At 38.3% G+C, this 24,759-nt stretch overlaps 2 protein-coding genes across 2 annotated transcripts in view; both read right to left on the bottom strand.

Annotated features, from left to right (window-relative positions):
• LOC136254587 (uncharacterized) overlaps window positions 1-22,552 on the bottom strand; it is a 100,807-nt gene extending 78,255 nt beyond the window's left edge. The window contains exons 1-3 of the mRNA XM_066047336.1: window positions 22,403-22,552; window positions 19,976-20,242; window positions 19,398-19,670 (exon numbers count right to left, since the gene is read on the bottom strand). Coding sequence (XP_065903408.1) covers window positions 19,398-19,670; window positions 19,976-20,242; window positions 22,403-22,535 — 673 coding nt within the window. The 5' untranslated portion in view covers window positions 22,536-22,552. The remainder of the gene's footprint in view (window positions 1-19,397; window positions 19,671-19,975; window positions 20,243-22,402) is intronic.
• A 181-nt stretch (window positions 22,553-22,733) lies between these two features.
• Window positions 22,734-24,759, bottom strand: part of LOC136252720 (hemicentin-1-like) — a 43,551-nt gene continuing 41,525 nt past the window's right edge. Inside the window, exons 15-16 of the mRNA XM_066045288.1 lie at window positions 22,795-23,046; window positions 22,734-22,738 (exon numbers count right to left, since the gene is read on the bottom strand). Coding sequence (XP_065901360.1) covers window positions 22,734-22,738; window positions 22,795-23,046 — 257 coding nt within the window. The remainder of the gene's footprint in view (window positions 22,739-22,794; window positions 23,047-24,759) is intronic.

Below are 24,759 nucleotides of genomic sequence, written 5' to 3'. Positions count from 1 at the left end.
GAGTCAGCGAGTTTACAATTCCTACAGAAGGCTCCTATGATCCATCACGACACCTATCTCTCAAGGATATTACAGTTGACAACAGGAAGAAACCCCGTCTCCTGCAACTGTCCCTCAAAGAATCCAAAACAGACCCATTCAGGCAGGGTGCCAAGGTGCACATGGGTGCCACAGATAGCTTGGTATGTCCAATAAAAGCAATGATTTCATACCTCGGCAGAAGGAGTGAACAACCAGGCCCACTCTTCATCACTGAAGAAGGAAATGGCTGGACGGGAGCCATGTTTCGTGCAGGCCTCCAGTCCCTGATGGTCAGCCTCAAACTCGATAAGCGCCGCTATAACTCACATAGCCTTCGAATTGGGGCAGCAACGTCTGCCTCTCTAGCCAAACTGCCAGACTCTCACATACAAATTCTTGGCCACTGGAAAAGCAACGCATTTAAAAGGTATATCTGACCTCCTCCCAGTGAGGTAGCAAATATGTCCAAGATCATCGCAGCTGGTCATCACTGACTCCTTTTTGACAACCTCAGCATGTAATTGGTGTATTTATATGTACTAAGGACTGTCTACTAGTACTGCATATGTCATATTGATAGTGTTGTACAGTCACTTCATGTTGCTACCGTGCTTGTCTTGACACTACCGCAAAGTGGCTTCACGCTATAACGGTTGACCTACACAATTTGTTGGCATGCACACCTGCCATAAGTGCTGTTCCCAAACAGCCGGTATCTCCAAAACACATAATCTAGATACTTGGGTGAAAGGTCTCTCCCCCCACCCACCTGTGTGCCTGGTGGGGGGGGGCTCACCTTTCTATGGCTTAAAGGAAGGCCTTTGGTGCGTAGAATGCCTCTGGGCACCAAAGTCCTTCCCTGCCCAAGTATCAGCACATCTGGAAAATAAAAATATAAGACCCGGTAGGCAATTGATCCCAAAAAGAAATCTTAAGACAGAAAATTCTTTAAATCAAACCCAGCAACCGGGACCAGGTACACATACCAAAACCACCACTACCAACAACAGTTGGTCGGTGGCGAAGAGCGACCAGTGCTGCACCTCCCTGGACACGTCAAAGGTTAGTCAAGTAATTAATATTAAATGTAGTTTAAAATACCTTTAAACAAAGTTAATGTTGAACTTGATGGCGGCCTCGAGCATTCACTCTTAGACACGAGACATTAATAAGAATAACGACGCACTAATAAGAATCCTAGCACATGCGCAGTAGCACGTGGCATTAGTTGTTAGACAAGTGTTACCCTCCCATCCCATCCCTCTTATGCACAAATACCAGTTTTCACAGCAACATCATGCCTACAACAATAAATTCCAATAAAAATGTACGTGGTTGATCCACATACAGGGTATAGCACACACATATATATACATATACATTGCACTCCACCCTCTATTAATCGCTTCAGTGGTAGCACTCCTTCGAGCAGGCACACTGGTGGTGACACAACTAGCCAGTACTGCGCCTCTGTTGTATTGTCATCACATGATGCTATCATACTTGTGCATTGATGTACTCATTAGCTCCCTGCAGGTGAACCTATTATACTGCCAATGCTAAGTGGTAGTATAGCCTGGAGACTATCATGGACCATTACCAAGCAGCGATGCCAAACGCAAGGGAGTGCCTGGCAGGAGACTGTATCACGGACCAATACCAGAACTTCCACAGCTCTGCCATGCCAAATCTGTTGCAGTTATTAGCCAATATTGCATACTGTATTTTTTTTTGTTGTTGTTACAGCTACTGATACACACGATGCACTCCTTTGCTCACTGCAGGCAGGGAGTGCCTGGCATGTGACTTCCATGGGTCCATGTCACCTCCCCCAACAGGTGTAATTCAAGCAAGGGAGCGCCTGGCATGCGACTCTCATGAGTCAATGTCACCTCCCCCAACAGATGTGATACAAGAACGGGAGTGCCTGGCATGTGACCCCCCCCCCCCCCCCTCATGAGTCAATGCCACCTCCCCTAACAGGAGTCTTGGCACGCAGCTCTGCCACAGCTGGTCAGTGTCAGCCCCTCGTTGCGAAGAGTGTAGCACACTGCTTCTTAGCAAATGCTGCCTCTTCCACACTTCTCAGAATCCAGATCAGCATTCGGCCGCCCAGTGCCAATGCTGGTCTCGCCATTCTGAAAAACAGAGCTTTTTAAAAGCTCTAGCTGCATTCGCAGCATCTCCATTCCTGATAGAGGGAATGTGATAGTACCTGGTCTCTAGGATGGTTGTTTTAGTATTTAGACCCAATCATGGCTTAAAGGAAGGCCTTTGGTGCGTAGAATGCCTCTGGGCACCAAAGTCCTTCCCTGCCCAAGTATCAGCACATCTGGAAAATAAAAATATAAGACCCGGTAGGCAATTGATCCCAAAAAGAAATCTTAAGACAGAAAATTCTTTAAATCAAACCCAGCAACCGGGACCAGGTACACATACCAAAACCACCACTACCAACAACAGTTGGTCGGTGGCGAAGAGCGACCAGTGCTGCACCTCCCTGGACACGTCAAAGGTTAGTCAAGTAATTAATATTAAATGTAGTTTAAAATACCTTTAAACAAAGTTAATGTTGAACTTGATGGCGGCCTCGAGCATTCACTCTTAGACACGAGACATTAATAAGAATAACGACGCACTAATAAGAATCCTAGCACATGCGCAGTAGCACGTGGCATTAGTTGTTAGACAAGTGTTACCCTCCCATCCCATCCCTCTTATGCACAAATACCAGTTTTCACAGCAACATCATGCCTACAACAATAAATTCCAATAAAAATGTACGTGGTTGATCCACATACAGGGTATAGCACACACATATATATACATATACATTGCACTCCACCCTCTATTAATCGCTTCAGTGGTAGCACTCCTTCGAGCAGGCACACTGGTGGTGACACAACTAGCCAGTACTGCGCCTCTGTTGTATTGTCATCACATGATGCTATCATACTTGTGCATTGATGTACTCATTAGCTCCCTGCAGGTGAACCTATTATACTGCCAGTGCTAAGTGGTAGTATAGCCTGGAGACTATCATGGACCATTACCAAGCAGCGATGCCAAACGCAAGGGAGTGCCTGGCAGGAGACTGTATCACGGACCAATACCAGAACTTCCACAGCTCTGCCATGCCAAATCTGTTGCAGTTATTAGCCAATATTGCATACTGTATTTTTTTTTGTTGTTGTTACAGCTACTGATACACACAATGCACTCCTTTGCTCACTGCAGGCAGGGAGTGCCTGGCATGTGACTTCCATGGGTCCATGTCACCTCCCCCAACAGGTGTAATTCAAGCAAGGGAGCGCCTGGCATGCGACTCTCATGAGTCAATGTCACCTCCCCCAACAGATGTGATACAAGAACGGGAGTGCCTGGCATGTGACCCCCCCCCCCCTCATGAGTCAATGCCACCTCCCCTAACAGGAGTCTTGGCACGCAGCTCTGCCACAGCTGGTCAGTGTCAGCCCCTCGTTGCGAAGAGTGTAGCACACTGCTTCTTAGCAAATGCTGCCTCTTCCACACTTCTCAGAATCCAGATCAGCATTCGGCCGCCCAGTGCCAATGCTGGTCTCGCCATTCTGAAAAACAGAGCTTTTTAAAAGCTCTAGCTGCATTCGCAGCATCTCCATTCCTGATAGAGGGAATGTGATAGTACCTGGTCTCTAGGATGGTTGTTTTAGTATTTAGACCCAATCATGGCTTAAAGGAAGGCCTTTGGTGCGTAGAATGCCTCTGGGCACCAAAGTCCTTCCCTGCCCAAGTATCAGCACATCTGGAAAATAAAAATATAAGACCCGGTAGGCAATTGATCCCAAAAAGAAATCTTAAGACAGAAAATTCTTTAAATCAAACCCAGCAACCGGGACCAGGTACACATACCAAAACCACCACTACCAACAACAGTTGGTCGGTGGCGAAGAGCGACCAGTGCTGCACCTCCCTGGACACGTCAAAGGTTAGTCAAGTAATTAATATTAAACACCATTTACAAATATTGCCATAACTGGTGCAAGCCTTATTGGATTCTTATTAAATTTGGATGGCATAAAGAGCATAATATAGTGCATGAATCTTTCAATTTGTCAACAGATGAATAGAAGTAGTGCAAAGTTACAAGCAATTTAAAATTTGCAAGTGTGATTTTTTGTGATGCCTTTAGGATAAACTACTGATAGAAATAGCTTAAACTTGGTATGCAGATAGGCTAATCCTTTTGTGATTTGAAAGCACTGAGATTATTAGCTAAGGAGATATAAAGCATAAACCAAACATGTGAAACACTCAAGATTGAGATACTACAATAGAACAGTCACTGAGAAGTACTGTACAGCTAGTTGCAGGAAAATGTTGAAAAAAAATGTTGAAAAAAATTGTTCAAGGTTCAAACCAGAGATCTCCGCATCTATACGCCTAAATCTTTTCAATTCTGCCACCAGTCAGTTGCCGACCTCACCTAATTTCTACCTTATAAATGGAAACTCAGGTTGCTATAATTTCCTAGATTTATCCATGGAAATTCAAGATTGTTCTAGAGCACTCTATGCATGTCCTAGTGCTCACAAAAATGCGTGCTGTAATAGAGTGCTATAAAAATAGTCAAATAATAAGAAAGGCAGAATAGTCTTGCAATTGAAATACTTCAATAGAGCAGTTGTCCTTGTCATGATTTGTTGTCACACTTTTTAGCTAAACTGTTTATGCAAACAAGATGAATTTTCTTGCATGTATCACGTAACCATCTAGGTATTAACCTTCAAGTATTGTAATGGAAATCTGTTTTAAATATCAATGAGTTATAATGTGAAAACCAACCATGTATGCATGCAACAAAAACGTTTCTTGATCCTTATAAGTAGAGCAGCCATGTGATATTCAACAACAGCAAAATAATACAATAGTTCATATCAAGATAGTACAAATTTAGTTCTTCTGCTTATCTGTAAAAACGATAGACAAAAGCCAGCATATACAAATGCAAAAATAATTGATATCTAATCCAAAATAGGAAAACTGTGAAAAAGGATGCGGCCTTACAAAAATGGGCTATTATGAAAAAGATGTGATATCAAAGGTTGTGGCGATTAAGTGGCTGCAATAACATTGCGTCAATTAATTGGTAATGTCACAATTTATATGACAGTATAATATCATTTCAGTCATTTCTTGGCCACCACCTTTGATATCAAACCTTTTTTGTGCTAGCCTATTTTTGGAAGGGTGCACTTTTTTATACATTGGCTGTTTTGAATTAGACAATATAACACAGATATGTTTACAATTGGATGTTAGAGACCTGTGGAGTTTACAAATTATTTAGATTATTGGAAATCATGACTGGGGGTCTTGGATATACAAAATGTTTATTGTACTTGTCAAAAAATGGTGTCTCATAGATATCTACTAGCATCCAACTCTTTACAGTCATTTGAGAAAAGAATATTTGAACTACTGTACTAACAGAGTCTGACAGTATACACTCATTATAATAATTACGTATAAGTTCTTTCATCATCTAAAGCAACCACACTTCAAAAATCATGCACACACTCCTAAACTTACTGTAAGCACAAAATATGTGACTGCCTCTGGGAAAACCAGTCTTATCGACATTTAAAAGTATTGAGAAATACCGGTTTTAAGTATTCAGAGTGTTATAGCTTGCCAATAGATTGGCAGCTACAAATACCAAATTTTCACACATTTTACAACAATTTATTACCTTCCAGATTGAAGTAGTCAACAGCTAAGTTTCCTGCCATTTTAGATAGTATTTACACCGATGTTGGCTGTATCAGGCAAGCTCCAAAAGGGGTGAGACGTAGGGCGGGAGGAGGGCTGGAAGGCAGGAAAGATGCTGTTTAAAATTTGAAGAGGAATTTGTTGGGATGATATAGACGAAGTTATGGGCCATTTAGGGCTTAAAACTGGCTAAAATGAAAGGAAAATTACAGCATAGGTCATTTTCCAATACCATGGAGCTGTACAGCCACACATCCATCTCCTGGTTGGCCAGGGCTCCATCAAGACCCCAGACCACTCGTACGGCTCGCCACTGTACTTGAAAAAAGCAGCTAGCAAAAGCAGACCACTTTACTCTGATTGGCTGTCACAGTGAAATTTGATAGCGCGTTCATGAAGCTTTGTGTTTGTGTGAAAAAATCAAATGTCCTGTCTTGGGCGACAAGACCGGTTTTTGCAGATCCAGTCACATATTGTACTTTGCGTGAGAAGATGAAAGTGCCATAAAGTGTATGAATCATACAGTGCAGTTATGCAGATAATTGGGCAAATACAGTACACTTGGGAATGTACAGTACAGTTATGTAAGGAATGTCATGCTAACAACCGCACTCAGACAGCATGAATGATCACTTGCATAACTTTGCGAATCACTAAAACTAGCCAAACTAATCCTACCAGTTTGTTCTACAACTAGAAAAATTATACTGATAGTTTGATCACCGAAAATTAAACACTCAAGGTGAATGCTCCAAGCAAGATGACTAGGAAGTGCAATATAACACATAAAACATCACTTGTGCTTGTGCGTATGAAAATACAGCACTAAATGGGGTGTTTTGACCCTGCTGACATGTCCCCCATCCTGTATTTCCCTCATACATAAGCCTGGTGGTACTTTAACCATAACATGATTACCTGTCAACATAGAAGTGTTGGATACAGCAATTCCCTCATTGTTAGTAGCAACACAAAAGTAACCAGTATTGTTTTGGTTATAAATGGGATTAGAAATAGAGTATGTTGGATAAGCTGTATTCCCAATCTCCACTCCAATATCAGAACCAGACTCCACCATGAACCAGCTATAACTAAGTGTAGAGAAGCCTTCAGCTCTACAACTGAAGTTCACCATCTCTCCTGGGTACACTGACTGTATTGTGACTGGATGTTCAACCATGTTCGAACGAACTGTGTGAGTTAAACAAATTTTTATGTAAAGATCAGTTTCTACTATGTTCAATTTTATGAAGAATACCTATTCTTGCTACAAGGTGTATACATAGTACGTATATGTGAGGTCAATGACAGCAATTAGCTGAGACAAAAGAAAACTTTCTGAGTTATTTAATCATTCATGTAAACTTTGGATTAAAATATAAATATGAAATTAACAGAGCAATACCATCAATTCATGAAATATGTGCTAGAAACCTATTTAGTGGCAGCATGCAGCAATGGCCTAGGTATGCAATGCAAAATCTAAAAATTCTCACCTAACAGATTAGCAGGAGTTGAATTAGAAAGAATTCCTAACATGTTACTAGCTTCACAGAAATATAGTCCAGTCTGACTGTACAATACTGATGATATGTTGTAAGTGCTCTTATCCTCTCCAACTAATAACTTATCACTCCCTTCCATTGATGTATTTCTCATGAACCATTGGTAGGTAAATGGTGGAGAACCAAACTCTGTACATGTAAATGTTATGTTAGTGTCCAAACTGACATTGTGAGTGGATGGGATAACCACAGGTCTCTCTACACAAGAAATAAAGATAATATTAAACAATAAATACAGTAAATTTACTGCATCTAATTTGCAAAAAATTATTTTCAAATGGTTTCTCTAATGTTCACAACATTTCATAATATAGTATTAAAAATTCTAAATTCTGAATTCTCTATTACAGTGTTTCACTGCACACTGACCATTCTATTAGAGACTATCCATCTAGTGTGTACCATATTATCACTAGTGATGCACCGATACCTATATTAGTGCTGGAATGGCCCTATTTTGCTGGTATTGGACTGATATTGGTAAAGCTATGAATTTTCGATACCCACTGATGCTTTGTACGGTGTCATCTAATTGATTTTCAAGATAGCGGCTTACGATGCATGTCAAACGGCGTTAATCAAAGGCTGATATAAGTCATGAATTCTTTGAAAGAGGCCAGCCATTAGGCCACTCCAAATAAATTCTGTATTTCCCATCCAATGCCCGCATCTAGTTACTGTCAGTTCTCATATTCCATTATTCCATATTCTTCCATTACCTTCCAGTTGTTCTTGCATAGTATACAGGCTCAATAAAAGCCATTTTGTAACAGTGTCAGATCATGTGTCTGCAGTGCTACCAAGTCAACACAAATTCATATTTTTGTTATTTTTGTAACTTAAAAAGAAAGGTACAAGCTTACACATGGTTTTATGCTGCTTTTTATAGTTGTGCAAGGCAAATAATAGTAATCTTATAATGAAATAATGAAATTAGACTGCCTGCCCGCAAGCAAATATGTCTGAGTCCAGGATGGGAAACAGAATGTATTTGGAGTGGCTTTATAGCATAGTGCAAATAGCAGTAAGCCATGAAATAAGATTGTTGAAGCAATAAATGATTGTTATCCTTGTGTGTGGTGTGTTTAGTAGGCTAGTCTACCAACTACAATTGGAATTACTAGCTGTTTTTGTGAGTAATGTATTAGTGTGAAAAAGTATAAGTATTGGATTGGTATTTGCCATTTCCATCTAAAATGTATTTGGTATAGTGAATATGTGATATTGGTACATCACTAATCATTGCAGCATTTTATTCTCCACTGATTGTTCCATTAAGTGAGGATTGATCTACCATGAAATTAACCTCCATTTTATCAGATATCAAGACACAGAATAATGTGTTGTGTGGTCCAAGAATCCGGCACATCACAAGTGTGTTATTAACAGGAAACAAAGTGTAACTTTCACACATGCATACATACATAGCCCTGCACTCCTTTCTTCTAATAAAGTGACTTCACAGTGGAACTCCTTGGAAGATACAGCAGGAAACATACTAGAATTCAGCATAATCAATGCAGACATTCCTGATATGAACTACTAGGAGTTTTGCTTTATTTCTTTGTTTTCTTCTCATCAAGACACACGGTAGTGCACCGTGCGACCAAGAAAGCCGGGATACACTAATAGAGGTATGTACTCTACTAGAATAGTCATGCAAAGTAAAAATCCTAATAGGCAAATAATGCACATGCATACCTAATCTGGAAGGAAGCACAAAATTACAGTTGGAGCAATTATCAGTATTAACCTAGATCCTTTGGCTTTGGTATTGGATCTGTAGGTATTTTTCTGCATTGGTATAGCACTAGTTTGTCTTATATTATCGTCATTATATCTGCAGATAAGAACAATGGTTTGGGTGAAAACAAATCTCAAAGCCAATTTGTGGTTGGCTTTGAAGTATTTAAAATACAAAAAAGTGAAATCCATACAAAATAGCCAAGCTGTATATAAGTGTGCCTTCAAAAGCCTGGGTGAAAATCGTGAAATCAATGGTGACAGCAGCCATATGTTGATGATAATAACTTTTATAATGCACTCAATCAGCCAAGTTCTGATTTATCTTGTACTATGTGAGTGATGAATTAGTATGGATACAAAGATTGTTTGATAGTGTTGATGTCAAAACAGCTAAGGTGTTAAAAAAATGGTGTGGACCAGGTAAAAAGGTTGTGAAATCATAAGAAATGCCATATTATTAAAATTTATTGACATCGTTTCAGCTATTTATTTGTATGGTTTGACAACATTTCACCCTGTACTATTACGAGGTAAATTTCTTTTTCACACAGCTTCTTTTTTTTTTCCTGGGCTAGATGGACTTCCCTTGCCACCACCCCCAGCACTAATTGTTAAAGTGCTGGACAGCTGGAAATACCAGCAAGCAAACAAGGCCGCCAGACTCCAAGCAACCCTCGGAGTAGGCCAAATTAATATTGGCTGTTTTGATATAGATTCACAATGTGCTAGTATACTGTTGAAACACTGAAAAATTCCATTCCATAGTTACTCTGTCTATTATGCTGGAATGTTTGACATAGGCTTTTCATACTATAGACCAGATACATACATATAAACATTCTCTTTATTAAATTTTAAAATGTACATTATTCAATAGTGCACCATACATAAATGCACACAGTATTTTGTCTTAGTACCAACCCACACTCACCTACTACACTGATATTCATCATGTCACTGTTCACATTATCAATAAACATACTACTATTAGCTTCACAGTGGTACAGACCAGTATCAGTAAAATCAGCCATGATAACTGTCAGTATACTAGTAATACTGTTCATTGATGTGGAGTCAATAATATATCTATTACTGCTATTAGTGATCATGGTATTGTTGAGGTACCATTGTATAGATGGTGTAGGGAATCCTTCTGCTGTACAATGTAGTGTAAAACTGTTATTAATAACCTCCTCCTGATTCATTGGATGAGTAGTGAACACTGGTCCAACTGTTAAAAATATTTTAACTCATTAACTCACTCAAAGTTTCAAACATGTGATATGAAGTAACTCACCATAGACAGTGACAGTATTACTACTAGATCCAGCATCATTAGTGACAGTACAAGTGTAATTTCCTCCATCAAGTGTAGTTACATTACTAATAGTAAGGTTGTTGGTGTTAGTAGTTGCGTCATTTGAGAATATGTTAGTTCTGCTCCAACTGTATTCTGATTGTGGTCCACCCTCTGATGAACAATGTAATTGTAACTGACTCCCATGAGGGTATGTGTTGTCACCAGTGATGTTTACACCATATGGAGCAACTGTGTAGAGAAACAACACAAATTGTTTGTATTGGCAGGATAGAGGTTTATTGTAATTGCTATCCACACAAAAACAGCCAAGCTGTGAAAAATGGTGCGGCCTTAAAATGCCCGGGTGAAAAAATTTGTGAAATCAAAGGTGGCGGCCAAGAAATGGCTGCAATGATGTTAATACTAAATAAAGTTTAAGTTATTAAACACAGTTAATGTTGTGAAGCGCAGGCTGCGCAAGTACCCAAAATATTAGCATGCAACAGTGGGCTCTAATAAGAACAATGCATGCGCAACAAAGTGAGCAGAACACGTTGGCAGTAATTCATACCTGTTGTAACAAATCTTGCCAGTTACAGTGGCTTTTAATCTTCAAGATGAATACTCGTAGTTATCGCCAACTGAGGAAAGGGAGGGTCGTCGTCCTTGGGAAGGTCGACTGCTGGATTGAGCAAGCGAAGAGCTTTGTCACGCCGGAGGAAGGGCCGCCTAATGGAACAAGTATTCCGGACAGGACGACGACGCGACAAGATGCGATACTACAATGCTAGTAGCCACCTTCAGGGTCGTTTCCACAAGTTGCTTACCTTGGCCCACGCACGGTGTCACGGTCGCCTGGGACAGCTCTGACGCCGCTGGACTCAATACCAACAGTAACTACAGCTCCACCTCATACCATAACCAGTTCGTCGGACGCCACCTAATCAACAAAAATGCAGGGAAATCACGTGGTGGGCATCAATTAGAATCTTCGAGGACAAACACGACTATCGAGAAACGGCCTCAAACAAGATGCTGCATCGGGTAAGCAACAGTATAACACCAATTGGTGTACTAGTATAATCTTGCACACTGTCCCCACACACACTGTATATATTTGTATACAATCAGTGGGGATGTACCGGTACATCGTATCAGTGGCCAATATGGCGATTTCGTCTTTTGCCAATATCGGTTGGTCTCAATATAGCTGCCAAAATCAATATAATATACCGAAATAGTCTTTGCCATGGTAAAGCCGCATTATACCCTCTGTTATATAGCAAACAAAGCTGGGGAAACAGTAGTTTTATCCTTGAAAAGAAGTGCTACGCTACGAGAAGCCATAGAAATACGCGCATAGCAAACATTCTTTGTTATAACCATACAAAAATGATCATAGTGGAGAGCTATATATATATATATAAAAAAAAAGTAACCATGGGATGAATAAACTAGAAACACAGCTTGAAACAACCAGCCATCTCTACAAGCAGAAGCTTGTGGGCGCGGAGAGCGTGACACTCAGGATATAGCTGTGTTCTATCTTTTGTTAATGAAACATGTCCTTATAAAGAGAGCAGTAATTTCCTGGGCTGTGCTTGGTTATGTTAACAGGTGCTAGCAGTTAATATGCAGCCATAGAGTGTCAGTAATACTGGTAGGGTAATTAAAAGAATTATTTCAACACAACTCCGTTTCTGGTCCTCAGTACAGCACAGAGAGCTTACAAAACATATGGCTACTTAGTTCATTGTTAAGAGTTGTTCAGCCCCTTTTAGTTTACAAATAGCACACAAGTACTTAGACTCATCATGGCTTCCTTTGAAAATTAACAGCTTAAAAGTGATGATGCAATAAACCACTGAGTAGCAGTGAATATAGGATGAATGCCCTACATGGACTGAGGTTTAAGTAATTAGTCAAATGTTGGAACCACTAGTATCGCGCTCCTTAGCGCCTTCGGCGCTTGTGAGCTCCTGCTACAAGCCATTAAAAATACGGAGTGATTTGGACTTATCTTGGTGGGAGCACGCACTAAATAATAATAATAATAAATAAATAAATAAATAAACTTGTGGGTGCCTCACGGCCTGGGCTGTTAATTGGGGCTGTCAATTGAGGCCACACCACCACAGGCAATCAACCATTGGCAGTGATTGTTAGGACTTGGAACTACTTACTAAGTGTATCTTATGGCAAGTTAAAGTTTCTCAGTTTCCTCTAATCTAAATGTATAGCTGCACTTTATTATATTGGGTCGGTATCGGTGTTCTGACTCAGTATATCGCTTTATATTGGATCGGTTCAGAAATTTCTTTATTGGTACACCCCCAGTAAAATGTGAAATAATAAGAGTTGCTTTGTAAAAACAACAACACAAACACATGGTTATCATAAATTGTATGTTGAAAAGCAGCCAAGTACATATTAGAACTTTGCATAGTAGTTTCATGGTGTTGTGCCAGCTTCTTGCACACCATACCCCTTGAGTCTTATAATAGTCCCAAAGAAAAGTCCATTTTATTGTCATTAAAGGAAACTTCAACCTATACATCTTCAACAGGAATTGTTTCAAAACACAGTGCTTGCTCTAATGTGTACACGATACAGTGTCTTCGTCATATATCTGTAGTTCTATGGTTAGGATGTGTTCCACAACTTTGCCAGGCAATTGGTACGGGGCACACCATTGGGTTGTTAGTTGCATGTTAGTCTGCGCGTACGTTATGTCTTCCTAATGTTTACGTTGTCACGCTTGATATGTATGTCGTCACCATTGCTTGTCCGTATATCAACGTATGTCACTGCCACCGCTTGTTTTGTATGTCACCGTTGCTCAGCTTGCACATCATCATCATCATCTTCTGTATGCTGCAAGCATAGCTTATCTTGCATATTACTAGATGTTGCCACCATCATCATTTCTGCACATTGCATGGTCTAAATAAATAACCTTGATGCTTGGGGGGGTAGATCACGATATACATAATACATATCATGACCTACCTATGGCCTCTATTGTAAAGAGTTTAGGACAGAGACGCTTCTCTGCTCTAAACTCTTTCATTACCCAAGCATCAATAAACCAAAAGTACTTCCTACTTTGGCCCCGCTGGAATTACATAACATTGCCTAGGCCATATACCATGGCAGATGAGGCCCCCTGGCACCTACCAAACCCCCTCCTCAATCAATGGATTGCTGGAGGTGAAGAATGAAGATCCGAGGAACAGAGCACGTAAATAGGTGAGTGGTAGCGTAACTAAACATTAAATAAAGTTTAAGTTATTAAACACAGTTAATGTTGTGAAGCGCAGGCTGCGCAAGGCTGCGCAAGTACCCAAAATATTAGTATGCAACAGTGGGCTCTAATAAGAACAACGCATGCGCAACAAAGTGAGCAGAACACGTTGGCAGTAATTCATACCTGTTGTAACAAATCTTCCCACCCTGTCCCTACCCACTGAACAGTTCACAAACTTCACTACACACAGGTACTCTATGTTAATTGGCATAGTATGTTGGCAGTTAAAAATTCTAGTCAGTATCCCATTGTCAATAGTGGTACTTACATACATATGTAGTGTAAGCATTAGGGCTGAGCGATACTGCCATTTTGGTATCACGATCGATACTAAAGCCACTATTCACGATACTGAATAGTTCACGATACTTACCAATAAGTCAATCATAGCTGGTGCTACATAGCTTATTGCTCAGCATTCCTGCAGGAAGTCCTTATAGGTGATAACAAACTAGCCACTATCATCCTTGTTTACAGTAACAGTTATTGTAACACATGCTTTGAGGTTGGTACGGTGTTCACACATCTCTGCAGGGGAAACCAGACGGGTGGACTTTATCATTTACAAGAATTCTTAGCCTACTACTGCATAACAAATGGATTTTAATGACAGTAATGTACAGGCATGGTATCACGATAGTTAATAACAAAACATCGCGATATCGATACTTTCAAAACATCGCGATATATCGCTAAAACGGTAGTATCGCTCAGCCCTGGTAAGCAGTGGAGCAAGCTAAGTAGACACATAATGTTGTTGTTGTTGTTGTTGTTGTACTCTAAACATTTACATGAAAGACTGTATTATCATATGCATTTTGTTGCGAGTTCTTCAGCTGTAGGTCTGACTGGATTCCTTCACTGTGCCAGCCTGGATTCCTTCACCGTGCCAGCTGCTACCACAAGTAGAGATTGCTATTGAGGGATGCTCGCAGTTCAAATCTTTGTCAGGAGAGATGCTCTTTTATCCTGCCTGCAGTCACAGACAAGCCCCTCCAGTTCAGAGTGCCATCAGGAAATTAGGTTGCTAACAGCTGCTTGTCTCTCCCATCCAGATCTGTATCAGGAGACACTCTCCCAACCAGATTACTAGCTGAAGATGCTCTCCCATCCAGATCATTATTAGGAGACGCTATCCCATTCAAACTGCCAACTAGAGATGCTCTCCCAACCAGATTGCTAGCCGGAGACGCTCTCCCATCCAGATCACTACCAGGAGACGCTCTCCCAACCAGATCACTACCTGAAGATGCTCTCCCATCCAGATCATTATTAGGAGACGCTCTCCCATTCAAACTGCCAACTAGAGATGCTCTCCCAACCAGATTGCTAGCCGGAGACGCTCTCCCATCCAGATCACTACCAGGAGACGCTCTCCCAACCAGATCACTAGCACAATCTGGCACCTGCGCACAGGTGTTGATGCTGTCACAATCTGGCTAAAGCCACGTGACACAAATTAGTGGTGACCCGCAGGTCAACACATCACCTACTACTGCTATAAGCAGTTCGTCCATTCTCCTTAGAGGAGTCTGAGACAGCCAGGGGGCCTCACTTAGGATATCTGCCTTATCCACTAGGTTCTCCCGTTTGGCCTCTATTGTAAAGAGTTTAGGACAGAGACGCTTCTCTGCTCTAAACTCTTTCATTACCCAAGCATCAATAAACCAAAAGTACTTCCTACTTTGGCCCCGCTGGAATTACATAACATTGCCTAGGCCATATACCATGGCAGATGAGGCCCCCTGGCACCTACCAAACCCCTTCCTCAATCAATGGATTGCTGGAGGTGAAGAATGAAGATCCGAGGAACAGAGCACGTAAATAGGTGAGTGGTAGCGTAACTAAACATTAATAAATTTTAACAATGCACACAGCCATTATTAAAATTTTTTAGCATTAACATCATTGCAGCCATTTCTTGGTCGCCACCTTTGATTTCACAACTTTTTTCACCCAGGATTTTTAAGGCCGCACCATTTTTTCACAGCTTGGCTGTTTTTGTGTGGATTTCACTCCTTTTTGTACTTTATAAGGCCCCAAAACCAGCCTATGGCTGACTTTGAGGTTTGTTTTTACTCACATTTCTTCTTTTCTATGTAAATACAATTATGATTATTGAAGACAGACTTATAAATGTATTTCATTGCATGATTTAATTCAATATTTGATAATATTATTGTAATACTCTAATAGAGTGCACATTTTTGAGGACTTCTAATAGAACATTCATAGAATGTTCTAGAACAATCTAGTATTTCTATTGGTAGATCTATGAAATTAAAAACTTATGATTATAAGCAGATTTCAACTAGAAATTTCATTTATAAAGCAGAAAATAAGTGAGATGATCAGTCAAGGTAGCAGTGGTTCATCGGTTAAGGAAGCAGGTGTTAGGTATAGAGGTCCCTGGTTTGAACTCTGGTAAGCTTTTCTTCGACATTTTTTGCACACCTTTTTTACCCCGTCTGCTCTATTACAGTATCTCTAACCTGCGATTTTACGCTCGCCTAGTTTTTGCTTTATAACTTTGTCGCTGTAACTCTGTTGCTATTCAAACTATCAAAAGGCACTGCTACGATGATCAGCCTATCTACACACCAATTTTCAAGTTATTTCTATACTTGGTTTACCCTGTAGCCGTGACAAAAGTTTGATCTTTTTTTATGTGAATAAATGTCCATAACTCCTTGAATATTACTCAGATTTACAATAAACTTGGTACGTGAATCCATCGTTACACGTTCTTCATTTGTGCCAAAGATTGAGGCAATCGTGTTACGCATTTGCATTTTATAGCAATTTTTGCAAAGTGTGCGAAAAGAAATCGAAGCCCCGTACGGCATATAAAGGAAAAAAAACAAAAAAAATTAAAACGAAATTTTAAACGCCCATATCTCGCAAATGGCTGTTGCGAATTTAATAAAATTTGCTGTGTGGCGTACGCTACCTGGGGAACTTTGGAGAAGGGGCCATGGAGCTATGCACGCGTGGAAAAGCTGTTTACTTTCTTTCTGTAAATATACTCACGGCGTGGTCGCCGGCTTTCTTGGCCGCACAACACACTAGCGTGTGTCTTGATCTAATATTAGGTTTAGCAACATGCATAAATTGTTATTAGCATATATACGTACATTTCAAGTTTACTAAAACTAAAGAAAACAAACAGATTGAAATTGTACATTTATATATCCTAAATAGACTATCATATATAGTAGTATCAAGACACACAGTAGTGTGTCATGCAGCCAAGAAAGTCGGTGTTCCACACCACGAGTATATTAAAAGGAAGAAACTAAATGAGATTTTCATGCATAAGTAGTTCTGTGCTCCCTCCTCGAATTGGAATCATTTTTATACTGCAAATTCCCTCCACCTTCAAGACCCCACATACCAAATTTGAGCAAGATTGCCTAACACAATCATGAAATATAAACCTTCAAAAGTTGACTTAGCTGGATTTTCTTGAGCATTGGTACAATTTACTTTTTTTTTTATTGTGGCACAATCACATACCAAGTTTGGTGCAAATCTGAATAATAGTTATAGAGCTATGAACAATTATTTATATTAAAAAGGTTGACTTATTCATTTATTTATTAAGGCTTTACAGCACAAGTGCAGTGGTCTGTAGGACACCTGGTCCTACAGCCTGTGTAAAGTTGTTACAGAAAGTGTGTTTGGAAAGGTGGAGAAAGGAGAAAAAAAAACATGACTGGAACTGGACAGCTTCGAACCTGTAGCCATTCGAGTAGTCACGCCTACAGAGTAAATCGCTTATGGAAATAACTTGAAAATTGCATTGAATACAGGTTAACCATCGTAGCTCAAACCTTTTGAGGTTTAATAAAAGAAAATGCATTGACAGGTATAGAGTTACAAGGCACTCCAAAGCAAATGCGATTTCTATGCATGTGTAGCTCAAAAACCACACAACTGTAAATCGCTGGATCAAAATACTCTAATAGAACAGTCACAATGGGGAATAAATTTACCAGCTTTCAAACCAGGGACCTCCATGCTGGGAATCCAAATCCTTTAACATTGAGATCACCTCCTGTAATTTCTACTTTATAAATGAAAATTCTAGCTAAAATATACTCAAAGTTCATAATTTCAAAGAACATTCCATGTGTGTTCTATTAGAAATTTTCAAAAAATTTGTGAGCTATGTTAGAGCATTACAAAAGTAATCAAATATACTCTGTAATACAATACTATTATGACTTCTCTAGCATTCCATTGAATTCAAGCCAACACTATAGCTGTTATGGTACAGATCAGCAGGGTAGTACACTCAGTACTATTAAAACCTACTCGCACCAAATCATCATCATCATAATCATCATACTGTAATAAGTGCTATACTAATAAAACTTGTGACAACACGCTGTAAATTGTATTCTAGCATAAAAGGTGCTGGATTTACTTTGTAAAAATTGAACAACTGTAACTTAACATGTTTTACATGAAAAAGTCGAGATACTCTAATAGAACAGTGACTGAAAATCCTTAAATAGACAAATAGTATACTTGAATTTAGTAAAAATAAACCTCAAAGTCAGTTCATGGTTGGCTTTGGGTATATAATTAAAAGAAATGAAATTCATGCAAAAAACAGCCAAGCTGTATAAAAGTGTGTGGCCTTCAAAAAGCTGGGGTCAAGAAAATTCTGAAACAATATTAATGATGGTGGCCATAAAATGGCTGTAATCATGTTAATGGTATTTAATATTTTATTAAACTTTATTATCATACACATCATTGCAGCCATTTCATGGCCGCCACACCTTTGATTTCACAACTTTTTTCACCCAGGATTTTGAAGGCCACACCCTTTTTATACAGCTTGGCTGTTTTTACATAGATAGTAATGACTCACCAAACAAAGTGTACACATCTGAAGTGTCATTCATTCCATCAATAGTGGTTATACAGTAATAAGTACCAGTATCACTGGTTGATGAGGATGAGATGTTATGAGTTACAGTGTCACTACCATTGGCCACTGTTGACAATGATGAACCATCATCAAACAACCACATGGTCATGATCCGAGGACCACCACTAGCACTACAAGTCATTAACTGACTGTTAGTAAAATTGAGTAACAATGAAGTATTGGTTGGTTGTGGAGTGAAGGTGATATCAGTGATGTTAGGTCTGACAACTATATTGAAAATAAGTTAAAATATCTGTAGATTATAAGTGATTACACAAATAGGCTATCATTTTCCAAGCATATGATTTGTGCTAAATAGTCAAAATTTTAATTACTAGAAGGAAACATTTACAGAATAGTACATAAACAAATTTATTTAGCATTACTGTACAAATAAAATATATAATAACTGCATTATCCAGTCATGATACTAATGGAAACTCCCTAAATTTTTTATATAAATTATTTGGAGCATAGGAAGTTGTGACTTCAGGTGCCCCAAATCAAAATGGATGTAATGGTTTTAACTTTATTTTATAATACTAATATATTATTCATAAGCAAGGTATCTCATAGATATTGGTTTTGTACATAAATCTTGTATCAATAATACGCATTTGGATAACAATCCAATTTGCAACAATCAGTCTAGTAGTGTCAGTAATAAATATGAGAAGAGTCATCAAAGACACAGATCATCTACAGTAACTACACTTCAAAAATCCTATATATACCTTGTACAAAATGAGACACATTGTTACTATGTACCTGTCAGAGTAGAAGTGTTGGATACGGCAATTCCCTCATTGTTAGTAGCAACACAATAGTAACCAGTATTGCTTTGGTTATAAATGGGATTAGAAATAGAGTATGTTGGATTAGTTGTATTCCCAATCTTCACTCCAATATCAGAACCAGACTCCACCACGAACCAGCTATAACTAAGTGTAGAGAAACCTTCAGCTCTACAACTGAAGTTCACCATCTCTCCTGGGTACACTGACTGTATTGTGACTGGATGTTCAACCATGTTCGGACGAACTGTGTGAGTTAAACAAATTTTTATGTAAACATCAGTTTCTACTATGTTCAATTTTATGAAGAATACCTATTCTTGCTGCAAGGTGTATACATAGTACGTATATGTGAGGTCAATGACAACAATTAGCTGAGACAAAAGAAAACTTTCTGAGTTATTTAATCATTCATGTAAACTTTGGATTAAAATATAAATATGAAATTAACAGAGCAATACCATCAATTCATGAAATATGTGCTAGAAACTGATTTAGTGGCAGCATGCAGCAATGGCCTAGGTATGCAATGCAAAATCTAAAAATTCTCACCTAACAGATTAGCAGGAGTTGAATTAGAAAGAATTCCTAACATGTTACTAGCTTCACAGAAATATAGTCCAATCTGACTGTACAATACTGATGATATGTTGTAAGTGTTCTTATCCTCTCCAACTAATAACTTATCACTCCCTTCCATTAATGTATTTCTCATGAACCATCGGTAGGTAAATGGTGGAGAACCAAACTCTGTACATTTAAATGTTATGTTAGTGCCCAAACTGACATTGTGAGTGGATGGGATAACCACAGGTCTCTCTACACAAGAAATAAAGATAATATTAAACAATAAATACAGTAAATTCCAACTAATTTACTGCAACTAATTTTCAAAAAAATATTTTCAAATGGTTTCTGTATTAAGCTCCAATGTTCACAACATTTCATAATATAGTATTAAGAAGTTTAAATTCTGAATTCTCTATTACAGTGTTTCACTGCACACTGACCATTCTATTAAAGACTATCCATCTAGTGTGTACCATATTATCACTAGTGATGCACCGATACCTATATTAGTGCTGGAATGGCCCTATTTTGCTGGTATTGGACTGATATTGGTAAAGCTATAAATGTTTGATACCCACCGATGCTTTGTACGGTGTCATATAATTTATTTTCAAGATAGTGGCTTACGATGCATGTCAAACGGCGTTGATCAAAGGCTGATATAAGTCATGAATTCTTTGAAAGAGGCCAGCCATTAGGCCACTCCAAATAAATTCTCTATTTCCCATCCAATGCCCGCATCTAGTTACTGTCAGTTCTCATATTCCATTATTCCATATTCTTCCATTACTTTCCAGTTGTTTTTGCATAATGGAAATAGACTGTCTGCCCGCAAGCATATATTCCTGAGTCCAGGATGGGAAACAGAATGTATTTGGAGTGGCTTTATAGCATAGTGCAAATAGCAATAAGCCATGAAATAAGATTGTTGAAGCAATAAATGATTGTTATCCTCATGTGTGGTGTGTTTAGTAAGCTAGTCTACCAACTACTATTGGAATTACTAGCTGTTTTTGTGAGTAATGTATTAGTGTAAAAAAGTATAAGTATTGGATTGGTATTTGCCATTTCCATCTAAAATGTATTTGGTATTGGATCGATAGTGAATATGTGATATTGGTACATCACTAATCATTGCAGCATTTTATTCTCCACTGATTGTTCCATTAAGTGAGGATTGATCTACCATGAGATTAACCTCCATTTTATCAGATATCAAGACACAGAATAATGTGTTGTGTGGTCCAAGAATCCAGCACATCACAACAGTGTGTTATTAATAGGAAACTTTCACACATGCACACCTACATAGCCCTGCACTCCTTTCTTCTAATAAAGTGTGGAACTCCCTGGAAGATACAACAGGAAACATACTAGAATTCAGCATAATCAATGCAGACATTCCTGATATGAATTACTAGGAGTTTTGGTTTATTTCTTTGTTTTCTTCTCATCAAGACACACGGTAGTGCACTGTGCGACCAAGAAAGCTGGAATACACTAATAGAGGTATGTACTCTAATAGAATAGTAATACAAAGTAAAAATCCTAATAGACAAATAGTGCACATGCACACCTAATCTGGAAGGAAGTACAAAATTACAGTTGGAGCAATTATCAGTGTTAACTTAGATCCTTTGGCTTTGGTATTGGATCTGTAGGTATTTTTCTGCATTGGTATAGCACTAGTTTGCCTGATATTATCATCATTGTATCCGCAGATAAGATGAACAATGATTAGGATGAAAAAGTCTCAAAGCCAGTTTGTGGTTGGCTTTAGGGTATTTAAAATACAAAAAAAAGTGAAATCCATCCAAAATAGCCAAGCTGTATATAAGTGCGCTTTCAAAAGCTTGAGTGTAAAATTGTGAAATCAAAGGTGGCAGCCATATGTTGATGATAATAAATTTTATAATGCACTCAATCAACCAAGTTCTGATTTATCTTGTACTACGTGAGTGATGAATTAGTATGGATACAAAGATTGTTTGTAGTCTTGACCTCAAAACAGCCAAGCTGTTAAAAAAATGGTGTGGACCAGGTAAAAAGGTTGTGAAATCATAAGAAATGCCATATTATTAAAATTTATTGACATCATTTCAGCTATTTATTTGTATGGTTTCACAATATTTCACCCTGTACTATTGTGAGGTAAATTCCTTTTTCACACAACTTGACTGTTTTGATATAGATTCACAATGTGTTAGTATCATGTTGATACACTGAAACATTCTATTCTATAGCTACTCTGTCTGTTATGCTGGAGTGTTTGACATAGGCTGTTCATACTATAGACCAAATACATACATATAAACATTTTCTTTATTAAATTTTAAAATGTACATTATTCAATAGTGCACCATACATAAATGCACACGGTATTTTGACTTCGTACCAACACACACTCACCTACTACACTGATATTCATCATGTCACTGTAAACATTATCAATAAACACACTACTATTAGCTTCACAGTGGTACAGACCAGTATCAGTAAAGTCAGCCATTATAATTGTCAGTATACTAGTAATACTATTCATTGATGTGGAGTCAATAATATATCTATTACTATTATTAGTGATCATGATATTGTTGAGGTACCATTGTATAGATGGTGTAGGGAATCCTTCTGTTGTACACTGTAGTGTAAAACTGTTATTAATAACCTCCTCCTGATTCTTTGGATGAGTAGTGAACACTGGTCCAACTGTTAAAAATATTTTAACTCACTCAAGGTTTCAACCTTACACAAAGTAAGAACAAAACAAGGAAATAAACATGTGATATGAAGTAACTCACCATAGACAGTGACAGTATTACTACTAGATCCAGCATTATTAGTGACAGTACAAGTGTAATTTCCTCCATCAAGTGTAGTTACATTACTAATAGTAAGGTTGTTGGTGTTAGTAGTTGTGTCATTTGAGAATGTGTTAGTTCTGCTCCAACTGTATTCTAATTGTGGTCCACCCTCTGATGAACAATGTAATTGTAACTGACTCCCATGAGGGTATGTGTTGCCACCAGTGATGTTTACACCATATGGAGCAACTGTGTAGAGAAACAACACAAATTGTTTGTATTGGTAGAATAGAGGTTTATTGTAATTGCTATATAATATTAGGTTTAGCATGCATAAAGTGTTATTAGCATATATACGTACATTTCAAGTTTACTAAAACTAAAGGGAAAAAAAAAGATTGAAATTGTACATTTATATATCCTAAATAGACTATCATATATAGTAGTATCAAGCCACACAGTAGTGTGTCGTGCAGCCAAGAAAGTCGGCGTTCCACACCACGAGTATATTAACTGGAAGAAACTAAATGAGATCTTCATGCATAAGTAGTTCTATGCTTCCTCCTTGAATTGGAATCATTTTTATACTGCAAATTCCCTCCACCTTCAAGACCCCACATACCAAATTTGAGCAAGACTGCCTAACAAAATCGTGAAATATAAACCTTCAAAAATTGACTTGGCTCAATTTTCTTGAGCATTGGTACAATTTACAGTTGTTTGTTATTGTGGCACAATCACATACCAAGTTTGATGCAAATCTGAATAATAGTCATAGAGCTATGAACAATTATTTGCATTAAAAAGGTTGACTTATTCACTTATTTATTAAGGCTTTACAGCACAAGTGCTGAAGTCTGTAGGACACCTGATCCTACAGCCTGTGTAAAGTTGTTACAGAAAGTGTGTTTGGAAAGGTGAAGAAAGGGGAAAAAAACCATGACTGGACCTGGGCAGCTTCGAACCTGCAGCCATTCGAGTAGTCACGCCTACAGAGTAAATCACTTATGGAAATAACTTGAAAATTGCTTTGAGGGTAGGTTAACCATCTTAGCTCAAACCTTTTGAGGTTTAATAAAAGAAAATGTGTTGACAGGTATAGAGTTACAAGGCACTCCAAAGCAAATGTGATTTCCATGCATGTGTAGCTCAAAAACCACACAACTGTAAATCGCTGGATCAAAATACTCTAATGCAACAGTCACTGTGGGGAATAAACTTACCAGCTTTTGAACCAGGGACCTTCATGCTTGTCAATGAAATCCAAATCCTTTAATACTGAGCCATTGCCATCATGGCTGATCACCTCATGTAATTTCTACTTTATAAATGAAAATTCTAGCTAAAATATACTCAAAGTTCATAATTTCATAGATCTACCAATAGAAAATCTAGAACATTCCATGTGTGTTCTATTAGAAGTTTTCAAAAAACGTGAGCTATGTTAGATCATTACAAAAGTAATCAAATAAACTCTGTAATACAATACTATTATGACTTCTCTAGCATTCCATCGAATTCAAGCCAACACTATAGCTGTTATGGTACAGATCAGCAGGGTAGTACACTCAGTACTATTAAAACCTACTCGCACCAAATCATCATCATCATAATCATCATACTGTAATAAGTGCTATACTAATAAAACTTGTGACAACACGCTGTAAATTGTATTCTAGCATAAAAGGTGCTGGATTTACTTTGTAAAAATTGAACAACTGTAACTTAACATGTTTTACATGAAAAAGGCGAGATACTCTAATAGAACAGTGACTGAAAATCCTTAAATAGACAAATAGTATACTTGAATTTAGTAAAAATAAACCTCAAAGTCAGTTCATGGTTGGCTTTGGGTATATATTTAAAAGAAATGAAATTCATGCAAAAAACAGCCAAGCTGTATAAAAGTGTGTGGCCTTCAAAAAGCTGGGGTCAAGAAAATTCTGAAACAATATTAATGAT

The sequence above is a fragment of the Dysidea avara genome, chromosome 4 (genome assembly GCF_963678975.1).
Source record: "Dysidea avara chromosome 4, odDysAvar1.4, whole genome shotgun sequence".
In the NCBI taxonomy this organism is placed as follows: domain Eukaryota; kingdom Metazoa; phylum Porifera; class Demospongiae; order Dictyoceratida; family Dysideidae; genus Dysidea; species Dysidea avara.
The sequence above is the reverse complement of the archived record's forward strand: the minus strand, read 5'-3'. Positions and strand labels throughout refer to the sequence as shown.